The following is a 14953-nucleotide window of genomic DNA, read 5'->3' on the forward strand; positions in this document are numbered from 1 at the left end:
AAACTATTATTCTTTTCCCTCCCAGCCTCCCCACCTTTTTCCGCTAATCTTTGCTTTATATGTTACCTTATAAATGTTTTAAGTTATAGCTCTGTTTTAATAGCTGCTTTATATAAAATTTATTTTGTATTAGTTGCTTTGTATAAGATTTAAACTATTATTCTTGTTTCACATAAAATGCTCCGGCGTATGTTTTTGTTCTCTGTACACCGACGCGATATCTCTGATGAGCGGCGGTATATAAAAACCAATAAATAAATAAATAAATGTCACAAGTGCCCCAAGCCCATAGCCACGCTTATACATGGCTTATGGGATTGTGCCCCCATTCAGGAGTTCTGGACACAAGTCAGACAATTTTTTCATGACCAATTTCAGATGGGGCTACCAGCTAAGGCAACCATATGTATGTTGGGGGTTACAACAGATGAGGTCTCTGGTACTGATAGTGAATTAAAATTTTTGATTAAAGGACTGTGTGGAGCGAGGAGATGTATTCTGGCCATGTGGTATGGCGAAATGCTAGATCTCTTATCATTGGACTATAAGACCAGGTGTCTGGGTAATGGGGGTAAAGAGGCAAAATGTTTTCCTAGTATATGGGGTCCTTTTATTGCTCAATTAGCCCTAGACCTCCAAACCTGGTTCCCTGGCTCTGATAGAACAAAGTCAATCTCAGAGTAAATTATGACTGTTTCATTTCAAATAATAGTTATGTAGTGTCTACTGGATTAGTATACATAATCCAACTTTGTAGAGGGGTTTCACATGATGTGGGCGGGGGAGGAAACGGATGTATGGGGTAGAGGAAAGGGTGGTGGTAGTTTATATTGTATAGGAAGGTATGTCTCTTTTGGCACATTACCGGTGCTAATCAGAGCAGAGGGCCAGGTTCCTATGAGCTGCTGGGGAGACCCTCTCCTCAGAACTCCACGAATGGGGAGGTGGGGTGTTACAGTGGCAAGAATATCCTACAGTGAGAGGACCAAAGCAACAACCATACCAATAAAAAGAATAATTAAACAGAATTAATAAATAGAATAACATCAAATAATTAATAACTAAAAATGTTCCAAACATCCATAAAATATTTCAAAACAGACTCATCAAATACTATCCAATAATTAAAATTAGTAAGGATTTTAAAAAATTCCCCACTCTCCATACCTAGGAACTTTTGATTTCCTGATCCCTCGAGATTGTCATGGATTAGCATTAGTGGGCAGAGAGGAAGGGGAGTTGTTGTACCTCATACCTCCCCTTTTCTCACCACATACAGACCACGCACGCAGACAACCATTCATTCTCTCTCACACACACATCCCCAGCATGCACCCATTCATTCACACATACACGGAGACCCTCAGGCAGGCAACCCATTCATGCTCTCTCTCATACACACATATGACCAGACCCCCAGGCAGGGAACAATTCTCTCACACACACAGACCCCCTCCATGTAGGCACCCATTCATTCTCACACTCACCCAGATCTGAAGCGTATGCTTACACCTCCATTGCCACATGCCGATGTGTCCTCTCTCCAGAAGCCTACTATTCTGCTGCTCCTCCACTCTGCAGGTCCAGTGGTATAAAAAATTTGTGGGTATAGCATTTCTGCATGCTGATCTTGTGTATCGCAAGATCAGCACAGAGAAAGTGCTGCCCTCGTGAACGTTTAATATTGAGGCTTGCAGTGACAACAGACAGGCTCAGTTCACCTGGCAGCGCAGATTTGCAGCTTCTGCACAGACAGGTGAACAGTACAACCTCTCATTGTCTTTGCCGCCAGTGGAATGAGGTCCACTGGTGGCCTCTTGGGCCTCTCTTTCTCTTCACCATTGGTGGGATGAGGTCTACCAGTGGTCTCTTGGGCCTCTCCTCATCTTCGCTGTCATCTGTAGGATAAGGTCCACCGGTGGCCTCTCGGGGGTCTTTTCCTCTTCACCGCCAATGCACGGCGGCCACATGGGGCTATGTTGCCTGTTAGTTTACAGCTGATTCTAGCTGGGTGATGCTCCTCCTTTTCCTGCCTTACTGCTATTCCTTTAATTGGTGGACGCTGAGGCCGCACTACTTCCCCTACGCTGCTGATGCCACCTCTGGCCGCCAGCGTCCAGAGCGAAGTTATCAATAAAGGGCCGTGATGTCAGGCCGTTAATGACATCCTTGCAAGATGCTGGCAGGCCAGTGATAATGGGGAAAACCGAGGAGGAGGAGGGCTGTAAAATATCTATCAGGCTTGGTTTGGTCAGCAGGCTTTAGTTTGCTCACCCCTGTTCTAGACCTACTCTCATCCTTCCTACTCTCATTCTCTAAATAAGTAGGGCAATCCATAACTAGATTCCTCTGGCTCTAGTCTTCTCTTTTTCAGAGATTTGGCCATTTCCATAGCAAGAGATCCACCATGAGAAGGATCTCCCATCATCTCACACTGTTCCTGCGGGGCTTGGAATGCCTGATGTAGAAATTTGAAAAATCAGGTGAGATGGCACCAACACTAGTGCATGGGACTTTCTAATCACTCTAGTGAAAGTCCTGTTCCAGCAGCAATTTGGGAGGTCTCTGAGCTGACGCAGTACCTCCCACTTCAATGACTATGGCACAATCCACTGGGATTTCAAAATGACTGCTGCATCTAACTCAGCCATTATACTTACTGATTCCAGCGACTCACCAGTAGCTGGGATTGTTTTGGAAGAGAGTTTAGCCATTGCACCAGAGTCTAATGAAGATTTGTTTGATAGGAGAGTCAAACGAAGGGCCTTGGGAAAATCAGACTTTAGCACAGAAAACTGAGCATAAATTTCCCTCATTCAGAGAAGAGTGTTTGGAGCTGCAAGAACTGCAGCAGCTGCTCTTTTCAGCCATCAAACCTGTGCTTCAAACCAGGTTGCAGCTTGCTTTAACTGTGACACAGCAAACTGTTGCCGATAAGATCTCAAAACTTTTTATTCTCACAGCAAATACAACCTAGACTGTGTCAGTGAGACTGGGAGCTGTAAATGGCAATCTAGGCACACTTCACTGAAGGAGCAACATCCGCAGGAGTTTGACCTTAAAAGTAAACAGAAAAGCCTTGGCTTAAAGCCACAACACTATAAAGGCTATATCCGTTAATAGTAAAATTCTTCTTGATCCGAAGAGGCCACACTCCACCGACCATCCAGTAGCTGGAGGCAGAGAGCACTGGCTAGAAGTGCTCTGTGCATGACATACATAAGGTGATATAAAAAAAAAATTAATAATAATAATAAAAATAATTCTGCCTCCAGCTGCAGGATGAGAAGACCTAACCCATAGGTTCAGGACTGGTCGAGCAGAAAGAAGAGGAATTCTGATTTTTTTGTCATTACCCTCACAGACACACCCCTCTTATCTCACAACCCCATCTATGCACATCTTCCTTTCACCAAGACCTTTCAACAAATAATTTTAGGGGGTTTTATGTATTGCATTAGCTAGCAACCTGCACATCTTTGCATTTTCTCAATTTTTTATACTAGTTAAAAAAGAAAATTTAAAATCACAAGAAAGCCACAAGGAAGCCTATACAAATTTGACATTCCCAATTCACACAAGAAACCTTCATCTGCACACTAAAGTAATTTTCAAAAGGCGTTGTCCACATAAATATAACTACTTTTGTAGCAATTTTCAAAAGCCCACTTACTCGAGTAAATGCTTTTTAAAATCAGGCCCTAAGCATAATAAAATGCTATTCCCTAGTGATGTAAATACATTAGAAGTGGCAGGATATAAGAATTTATAAATAAATATACACACTTATTTGGATCCTTTACAGCAAACTTTCATCACCTTCTGACTGAACAGTTCTCATGTTTTTCTAAGATATGCAATATTGCACAATGCAGAGACAAATATTATGCTATCTAAAGAAACTGGAGTGGGGAGGACGAAATGGTGAAGTCATCCAAATATACAAAAAACTTTTTTTTTTTTTTAAATACATTTTCAGGTCATACCTTTTCATGTGGTAATAAATGGTTCCCCTAGTTCATGCACTTGGGAATGATGATATTTTTTTTAGTTAGAAATAGATTTAGAGGGGGATAGTTATGGCCAATTTCATTATAACAACAAGCCATATACATGAAGAGTTCAACATAAATGTCCCCAAAGAGCAGGCTCCCCTTATTTCAGGCTTTGCCCCTGGTTCTAGGAAAGAGCACATTATTCAGCTTCCTTGTACAAAATATTGCTGGATTGAGGAATCTTCGGTACTCACTACTCTGTCATTTGGCATCATCCAAGCTAGGCTGGTTCAGCTGCTTGGGCTTTGTTCTCAGTCTACTTTAACTCTCCCAGATAGTCTAGCTTTAACAGTAGTTCAGGCCTTCCTCTTCTCTCACTGCCTGAAGGCTGACCTATATATTACTGAAGCTTGCCAGTTGGCTGTAACCAAAAGGGGCTAAAGTCCCTCTCCTCCTTTCTCCAGAGCCCTGTCCCTAAGGACCCAGCAGAAATTCTAGTTCACCTCTGCATTGTATACTAGTATATATATGTATATATATATATATATGTGTGTGTGTATATATCTATATATATAGATATATACATACATACACACAGGCAGAGGTGAACGGATGGTGTATGTATGTGTAGAGAGAAAAATGTATATAGAGAAATGTTTTATATATTGTATATATCAAAAATAATGAAATATAAACTAAGGTCAATATTCAGAAAGCTGGCAAGCAGCAAGAATATCCAGGGAAAGTTATGCCTTACTTTTCCTGGATATTCAAGCAGGACTTACTCTCACAAATTTCCTTCTGAATATACTCAGATAAATCTATACATCTAACTTCATTTCTATAAAGTTAGGAGTGTGATTTTCCCCAACTGAATTGGGCACATAACCTTTGCCAGACAGTGCTCAAACGTTACCCACATAAATGCTTTCAACATTGATCTCAAGTTTTTTTGCTAGCTCTACTACTATAAGGTTTTTCTGTTCAGCTACTGAAAATTACTTTTTGCCTTACATAATTTAAATCTAAAAATAAGCTTTAAGGAACAATATGGAATATGAACCAACAATCTTCCCAATTACTAATAACAGGTATCATTTTTATTTTCACTTCTATATCATTCTGCCCTTACAGTGGGAAAAGATGGTTAAGCCAGTGATCTACTGGCTTATACAGCAGTGTAGTAGGCAGAGAAAATGGATACCATAAACTAGGTCTGGCTGTCATCTTCTATGTCCTATTCTGCATGTGATTAAATATATAGATATAACACTTATATACACTATATTATTTTAGAGTATTAAAAATAGATTTTGCTAATTTAGTAGGTTTAGCATTATTTGCCCAAGTGTTCCAATATGTAACTCAGTTTACATAAATAATTTACACTAACAGTGACTGGATCTCAAACTCTGGGCCTCAAGAGCTGCCAACAGGTCTGGCTTTACAGGATATAATATCCCTCATGAATAGTCAAAGAATTTGCTTGGGTTATCCTGCATCCCGTCTGCAGTCTCTCAATGACCCGAGTTTGAAATTCCTTGCCTAGGTGACTTGCCTTTCTAAACAACTAAAATCTACCATCACAGTGAGACACAATCCCATGCACTGTGTAAATGCTATTTTTTTTGCACTCCATATACTTTATTGCTAAATTCCAGAGTCATCTAATAAAACTCACTTTCAAAAGAAACAACTCATGCCGCACTGTAAATTCATCATACCTTTGATGTGCTTCTGCCAGCAATTTTGCCTCGGTTTCTTCATCTATTTTTGCTGTACAATAGAAATTTACAATGTAAGTAACACAGAATGTTGTACAAACTGTTCACTCTCTTAAAATACAAAAAACCATAATAAAAAATTATTTGTTTAGCAATAGACTGATTTATACTTTTAGAAATGAATTCATGCTAGGGTGTAGATTTGATCACAAAAAGAAAGACTGCAGCAGTCATACTGATTGTTCAATGACACCTTTATAAGCAGGGATGTGCAAATTTATTCAATAAGCCTCTTAAAGAGACATGCCTATGAAACTGAACAGCTGTGGCAGAGCTATAGGAATATGATCCAATCTTACTAGAACATCCAATTTTGTCTAAGGGCATCCCACACAGTTTGAGAAGCTGGGGAGTCCTCTCGCTCTGGTTCAGCTGCACCAGAGCTTACTTGTGTCCTGACAGTTTCTGCTCTGTCACTCCATCCCCTCTTCCCCTCCCTCTTCCTGCTCTGATCCATCACTTTAAATCAAGCTGCTGCTCTTGCCTGGGCCTCTGCTCTTCCTTATGGCTGCATGGTTCATTGATCAGCTCCTCTTTGCCAAGGGGAGGGTCATTACTAATGGTGTGCCACAGGAATCAGTCCTTGGAAACCTTTTCAAGATTTTCACAAGCAGAAGGACTATTGGGAAAGTTTTGTATTCTTGCGTATGATATCACAATCTGAAACAGGATAGACATTCAGGAAGGTTTTGTGGCGGGATCTAGTGAAGCTTGAGAAATGGTCAGGCAGCTGAAGTTTAATGCTCAAAAATGCAGAGTTATGCAGTTGGGCTGCAAAAACACAAGGCAACAGTAAAGTATAGAGGACGAAATTCATCTATGCAAGAAACAAGAGCAGGATCTGGGGAAAATCTGATGATCTTAAGGCAGCCAAACAGATGGATAAGTTGATAGAAAAAGTAAAACAGATGTTTGAGTGCAAAGGGAGAGGAATGATTACCAAAAAAGATCTTGCCCCTGTATAAATCCCCGGTGAGACCTCATTCGAAGTACTGCATACATTTCTGAAGTCCACACGTTCAAAAAGATATAAAGGAGGGGGGAGTCAGTTCTGAAAGTGACTTCTAAAATGGTCAGTGGACTTCATTGGACAGCAAATGAGGAAAGACTTAAAAATCTAAACATGTAAACCCTAGAGCAGTGGTTCTAAACCCAGCCTTTGAGGTACACCCAACCAAACAATTCTTCAGGACAGCCACACTGAATATGTATGAGACTGATGTTGAGGTAAAAGATTCCAAATTATACCTGTTGACTGCTAAGTTGTATACCCAACTAAAAAAGCCACCTTGAAATGTCCATATGCAAATGCCAGAAGTCTATAAAGTAAGGTAGGAGAGTTAGAATATATAGCACCGAATGAAGAGGTGGACATAATTGACATCTCAGAGACACGGTGGAAGGAGAATAACTAGTGCTATACTTGGGTACAAATTATATCATGATATGGTGGATAAACTTGTTAGGGATGGTACAGAATCAAACAAGATAAAGATTCTGCAGGAGAATACATGCACCATGGAATCTGTCTGGATAGAAATTCCATGTGATGGGGGAAGAGTATAACAGAGATGCAATGGGAATTAGGGAAGTTAACAAATTTGGTAGCACAGTAAAATAATGGGAGATTTGAATTACCAAGAAAAATGAACAGTTAATTCTTGTCACAATGAATACAATATCCAACAGGAAAACGTTATGAAATTTGATTTGAACTACCCCAATATTGATTGGGAAAATATCACATCAGACATGCTAGGGTGGTGAAGTTTCTAGATGAAATAAATGATTTTCATGGTCCAGGAACCAATGACAGCGGGAGCTATTCTAGACCTAATTTTTAGTGGAATGCCAGATTTGGTGCAAGAGGTAACGGTAGTAGGGCCACTTGGCAACAGTGAGCATAATGCAAATTTGACTTAATGACTGGAGGGAGGACATTAAGAAAAACGACCACTCTAGCTTTTAATTTTCAAAAGTGAGACTTTGATAAAAGGAGGAAAATAGAATACAAGTAAAAAGGTACAGCTGCAAAGGTTAAAAGTTTACATCAGGCGTGGAGGAATGGTTTGTGGCCTCTTGCAAAAAGAATGGCACCACTAATGTTTAGGCTAGACTGAAGGGATGGTTAAAACGGAGGGGAAGAATAAATATCCCAGGTAACTGCGTGAGAATGCTCATAGTATCACAGCCATGGTTGGAACAGCTTTAGTTGTTCTAACAGCCCAAAGCATTAACAGAAAGCTTCAAAGCTTACAATATTAAAAAACAACAATAAAAAAAAAAAGCTAAATATGATCCCATTTATATTTCTCAGACTCTTAAACCAAACCCAAACAAAAAAAAAAAAAGATTTGGTTCTCAGTTTTGTTTTTTTCAGGGGCAACATATGTTTGTATTGTACATGTGTCAACTCGAAAAGCAGTCATGAAGAGCTTACATGATAAAAGATCAACTTGCCTATAAAACAATTTCAACTGCATTGAAAAAAAAAGGACATTACAAACATTCAAATTTATTAGAATGCCTACACTTTTGAATAAAGTGCAGCCACATCTGGATTTTCAATATCAGTTTCTTCAGTTCAAAGACACCAACAGTTTCTATAAACGCAAAGAAAACAAACAAGTGTTCCATAGGCCTTAGAAGGAACAAGACTGAACCATTAAACTTAACTTTTTAATTTTCAAATTGTCTAAACAGGCAAAACTGCTATGCTGCAATGAGATAGTAGTATGTGACATACTTTGGTAGTTTATATAGAAAAACATTGAGTTATCGTATTTATTTATTTATATTCTTTTTTTATACCGAAGTATAGCTGAGTGCCTTCACCCCGGTTTACAGTGTAACAACTTCATACAATGAACAGGTTATAAATTATAACACAATACAAAAAAATAGATATAACATCTCGGCAAAAGCAGAGTATAACATGTTAGAATGAGACAATTTAAGGCTTAATTTAGAAGAAACTTATCTTGACAAGGGTTGGCATCCTTCCTATCATGTGTATGACTCATACGTTGGCAAGAAGGTAGACTGCTGCTATCCAATGTCAGAGGTTAGATGGCACATAAGGACTTATTTGCAGGAGTCAGCCAACTTTTCTTTTCACTCAAAACAGCAAACAATATTTGAAAAATCACAGAGGAGTTGTTTCTATAGTGACCAAGCCTTCTTTTCCCTACTACATGGGCAGAGTTGCACAGAGGTGGGCTGTTACAGAGTAATGTTTCCAAATGGGTTAGTTTTCTGCATACCATCTCAATCTGTCACATTTACTGCTAATGCACTTCTCAATACTTGCTTCTTTCTGGAAATCATAAGGTGTAATATAAACAAGCAATATCTTAAGGTATGCTTGGAAGCTCTTTTCAAATCAGGCCATACTACAACTGGGACAATTTCTGTATCTTTCTGCCACATATTCTTAGTCTGCGATTGCATCTTTAGTTACTTGAGGGATCCTCACTCTCTGCCGACACCTGAATGCAACTTGCCTTGAGCTACAATGAATAGGTGTGAACTAAACACACATTAAATACATTAAATAAAAATATTAGCAAGGCCATTCTTGGGTTTTTTTTCCTCTCTCTCTTTTACCACAATGTCCTGTTTTCTTGCATCAAGCTCGTCAGTTAGAATGGGAACTCTGAGATAATCACTACCTCATTCATTACATTTCTATTAGTGTCATGATCCCAATGTTTTTCTGGTACAGTGATACTATCTAGTCAAGACCCCTGGACTCCTGTGATTCCATGGCCACAGGAAGGGCCACCAAATCTGATTCTTCACATAGTATTGCCAGGTTCCCATGAAATCACCAGGGGAGACCATGAGGCCGAGACAAGCTGTAGATGCTGAGGCTGACAGCAGTTAAATTCCATCCTCCCTCCCTAGCCAATCCCCCACCTCCCGCACTGAGCTAGCAGCAGGGAGAGGAGGAGAGCGACACCATATTGGGCCACATCCTCTTCTGCCACATATGATTGAAATCAGAAGTCAGCCCCGGATGGCAGAGGAGGAGGATGTGATCCAACATCATGTTGCAGTCTTCCTCCTCTTCTTCCTGACCCTACTTGCAGCATGGTGAAGAGGGGGAGATGTGAAAAAGAAGGCCTGGTGCTGTGGTGGTGCAGTTGTGAGAAACGGGCTGGGGAGGAGATTGTGAAAGAGGATGGTGTATTTGTGAAAGGATCTAGGGGGGTGGGTAAATGGGGGCGTATGCGTGTGGGGGGATGAATGTAAATATGGACATCCAGGATGGGAACAGGAAAGGACATAAAAAGGACTGGAGGTGGAAGGAGGAATGGGGGTTGGGGGAAGAGAGCACCAGATGGGAAGGGGAAGAGGATGTAAGGACATGGAGTGGGGAAAGGGGTGAGAGAGAGCAAGGCTGAAGCTAAGGAAGGGACACCTACTCCTCTCTGGATCTCCCCTAAAATCTCAGAACCACATCCTCCCCCCCCTCCCCCCCAATGTCCAGAACCTCCCCCTTCCCTTCTTTTTGTTCCTCAGCCCAGTCTTCTCACCTACTCCCTAATACCCAATTTTCCCTCCTCCTTCACCCCTTCATCTTCCCTCTTGCTCAGGTGATCTTCCCTTGTTCTCCCTCTTTACTTCTCTCTCTTCCAATCTGACCACCTTCAAACTCCCCCTTTCTCCTCCTCTCTTATCCCAACCCTGCCTCTTCTCCTGCCCTCATCAATATCTGAAATTCCCCACCCATTAAAATTCCTGAACAAGATACATTATTCAGAGATAAAGCAAGTTTGGAAAACCACTATTATGCAAAATAAATTTACAATATTTAAATATTCAAAATAACTGAAATGCATGCAAATGTGCCACATTAGTGCTGCATAATTTTCTACCTCTTGCCACAGAATCTACCCCTGAATTGCTGCAGTAAACTGGGGGCTCAGGTTACAGGTTTTGATGTTTCCATTGGTTGAGTTATCCCCCTTATTGTTCCTTTCTTTGTACAGGCCTTCTGACATCAGCACATCACACCCAGTGACAAGATGTGAAACAGTTTCCAGAATCTGCATTTGCCTGTTTTATGGTTTCTTTTTTCTGTACAGGCTCAAGCATCTTGTCCAAGGCCTGTCTTGTCTTGCAATTATCAATATCTCATCTAAGTTTATGTTCACTTCTCCTTAGTCCTATGTCAGGTTTTGATCTACATACAATTGCTGGAGTAACTTTCTATTTCCACGCTGTATTTATGGTTTTGACAATTGTTTTTCCTTGTTTGATTCTTTAAAGAGTTTATTTTTTTGTTTTGTTTTGCAAATTCTGTTGCCTCTTTCACCATGTGTGCTGGTAGATTCTAAGTCATTCCTTCTGCTTGTTGGAATGTTTGCCCAAGAATGATTATGGCCATTCACTTTTGTACTCTAGCACTCTAATGATGCTGATAGACAGGGCTTTTTTTTCAGAATGGTATGTACCGGTATGTACCAGTACTGCATACGGACACTTCCCCCCCCCCCCCCCCGAAAGAAAGCACTGCCAATAGGTATTCCTGGAAGCCTATTATAGCAGCTCCACTTGCGTAATCTATTTCTATAAGGCCCATAGCACCATCAGCTCTTGGGATGTACATTCTCTCATTTTTGCAGATTACTTATTGGGTATGGAGGAGTTGTCTTGCTTGTATATGTAACTGTTCAAAATGTTTGTGAGCCAGTATGCAGCTGGTTGAAGTCATGTTTGCTGATGAGAACTGATACTGCATACATTTTTCTCATCCATATTCATCTCTGCTGCAGAGGATTCAATCACCTCTATCTTTTCTAGTATACTTTTTGCCAACAAGTAATTTACAGTATGATAGAGGATTAAATGTCATGTCTATAAACAAGTTTAGAAAGTTTGTGCAAGAAGAAACCAAATAAAATGTATCTTTTTTGTTCAATGACTCACAGTGTGTTCTGTTTATATGTATGGAGGCAAGATAGATCAATAAAAGGCCTTCAAAACAAAGTGTAGTTTTCCCTCATGTCCAGTATCATGTGTTATTTATAAGAGGCTGTGATATTTCTGCTTTTTTTTTTTTTTTTTTTAGGAAATGTTGCCACAAGACTAAAGACAAACAAATGTTTTAAAACAATTTCTGACAGCATTCATTTTGCAGCACAGAGGCCCCTAGTATGACAGGCACGCAGATTTTCAATAGTCATTTTTCTAACTATTTTCAATGTTGGGGATTTACAATCAAGTGTTTTACACATTTTCTGCAGAGATAGTAAGAGTTCAAAGTTTTATATAGAGCTCCACCTAACTTTAATCACTTCCGGTATTATGAATTTAAGAAAACTGAGGCGCTGCTGTGCTGATCCTTCTCAAGAACCCATGAATACATAATGCACAGCTAAGGAGTAGGGACATTTTAACCGAATTTGCAAAATGCAATGAATAAGGGTCAATTCATTTCATTCAAGGGTCCCAAAACAAATTGGGGGCTCCCCAAATTATACAAATCTTATTTGTTTAATTCGGTTAAAACTTCCAATCAGGCCTAGGCCTGAGATCAGGGCCTCATCTAGGGCATTGGCCAAGCCTAAAGCAGGGGCCACAGCCTAGGTCCAAGCACAATGCCAAGACCTGAGACCCAAAGCAAAGGCCCAGGCCCTCCCCCCCCCCCCCCCCCCAAAATGTTGCCAAGGTCAGGAAATTTCCCGACCCTCACTTACTTGATACATCGGGTAATCGACGCAGTAGCCAGGCCGGATCCCGAGGCCTGGGAATCAGCCTTGGCCAGAGTCTGAGCCCAAGCCTGACACTGGAGCCCGGGTTCTGGCCCCGGCATTTTTACGGTTGGGAGGAATGGATGGATAGAGAGGATGGGAGGCCCTGTTTTCTTTTTTTTTTTTCATTTTTGTGGTTTTCTTTTTTTATGTTTTGATTCTTTCTTTCTTAAATGAAAGAAACAAATTAAACATTAAACAAAACAAAATTCATGGAGTAAAACCCTCCTGGAAACAAACTGAAAAATGAAACATCTTTTACCCCTGCATATCCTTACTGAGGAATGGACTCAGGGAAGGAGAACTTTTATAATAGGGAATTGGCTTTTAATTAAGAGAGAAATACATTTTATTTCCTACTGGTATAATAAAAACCCAATGCTATATAGTAAAATGAGAGGATAAAGCAGAGAACCTAATTAGTACTTCTGCTTAAAATTCCCATTTTAATTAAAACTATAGATTTCTTAATGCTTGTGTTTAAACTTGATCAGATAGTGAAAAGTTATCACATAATTCCAGTACATTAAGACTAAATTAGTATTTTAAATGTGATATGATAACTTACTAATGCAATCTTTATACCAATAGTTATGGAGCTAAAATGCTAGCTTTCTTGGATGAAAAATAGTTCTTTGGGGAATATATTGCTTTCATGAAACTTTGCCGTAAGAAGGTTGAGGGAAAATAGATGCAGCATAATTGTTTTGCATTGCAGCATACACATCAACATTTTTTCCATTTTAATGAAAAGGACACGCACACCAAACTTAAATGTCAAAGCAAACTGCTGTCTCCACAGCTGCCAAATTTTATTTATTTTTTTAATTATAACAAACATTTACACTAAGGCTGCTTTAAGCTGCCCATATCACTCTTTAAGCCAGTTTGTAGACTTGTTAATGTTTTACAAGCTCAGTACACTGGTTTCCAAATGCCTGTATCTGTCAAATCATAACTTAAGTCATCCCTCCCATTTGCAAGGATTACTAGTATTTGACAGGATCAGTAGAGCTGGCGGCAGAGAATTTTTTTCCCCTATTAAATTTACACAAGCTTAAAGGGTCTATTGTCTGCTGTATTTAAAGAAATTGAAGAAATGTTCCATATTTTTTCCTTCTTCTTGGACACACTGATATGGAGCACACACAGCTATTTACAATCTTTTTTTTTTTTTTTTTTTTTTTTAAATGACCAACTGTCACGGTCTGGCAGGCTATAATCAGGGAGCACCCCCACAGGAGTAATTCAGGACTGCAGGAAGAGACTGGAGCTGGTCTTCTGCCTAACCAGGCCCCCTCCCCCACAATTTGAGCCCTTGGATTCTGAGGGCCAGTAGGCCTTTCCTCCTGGCAAACATAATAGTGCTTCAGATACTGGCTGGAAGCTGGAGACAAGGTGCTAGCAGGGAGCTGGTTACAGGTCCTGGCTGGGAACTGGGACTAGTTGAAGACAGGACCAGAGACAAGGCTGGAGTTGAGGGCAAGGCCTGGGAGAGAGGCAAGGTCTGGGAAAGCATACAAGGGACTGGACTGGATAGGACAAGACAAGGACTGAACAAGGACAGGACTGGACCAGACAAGGACAAAGATTGGTCAAGAGAGCCCAGCAGGGCACAAAATTGGGCAAGGTAACCCAAGTAACTCAGGAGACCACAAGGCAGAGCAGGTAGGCCCAGAAGGCTACTGGGCAATGCAAGAGAGCCTGGAAGGCTATAGAGCAAGACAAGAGGCCTGGGAAGGCCACAAGGCAAGACAGGAGGCCCGGGTAGGCCACAAGGCAAAGTAACTACACAATGATTCTGTGATTCAACCCGTACGATATTTCTACAACACCAGGACTTTATCCCTACCTGTATTTTCTACGGGATCTTTGTTTTCCCCTCTGCATCAGCCACTGGGACATGACAGAAGGGGAGGGGCTGGATTAAGAGCCAAGAGCACTCATCTAATCTATTCTGTCTGCTCCAGTCTCAGCACTCCCCCTCCTGATCTCTGGAGGCTGCTGAATGTGAGGGGAAGGGCTGGCAAAGCAGGAGGCAGAGGGTGGTCACTGCAGGGTACTGGCCAAGAGCTGGGACTCCAGCCCTGTATGCTGTTGATCAAAAACAAGATAGAACAGCTCCAGAATGTGACCATTCTGTACCCTGTAATTTTAATTGCCTTGTTAAAAGCACTATTATGTATGTGTTCTCCTTTTAACCATTTTATATATAATTTAGGAAAAACATTAATTTTATCCTAAGTTTCCTGAATGCTGTATTGAGCAAAGCACCGGTAGAAAGGAGAGAGAAACACCAATAGGGCCCATCTCTCAACCTCCTTCCCATACCAGTGCTTCTCCGAGGGCATGAAGGTAAGAGGAGGCACCAGCAGGTAAAAGCACTGATGCCTGATGCCTTTTTTTCCAGTGGAGG

The 14953-nt window shown here is 40.7% G+C and overlaps 1 protein-coding gene across 1 annotated transcript in view; it reads right to left on the bottom strand.

The window, feature by feature from the left end:
- Nucleotides 1–14953, bottom strand: part of FMN2 (formin 2) — an 828101-nt gene that overhangs the window by 241927 nt on the left and 571221 nt on the right. Inside the window, 1 exon segment of the mRNA XM_029594024.1 lies at nt 5720–5771. Within this exon segment, the coding sequence (XP_029449884.1) occupies nt 5720–5771 (52 nt within the window).

Source organism: Rhinatrema bivittatum, chromosome 3 (genome assembly GCF_901001135.1).
Source record: "Rhinatrema bivittatum chromosome 3, aRhiBiv1.1, whole genome shotgun sequence".
Taxonomy (NCBI): Eukaryota; Metazoa; Chordata; class Amphibia; order Gymnophiona; family Rhinatrematidae; genus Rhinatrema; species Rhinatrema bivittatum.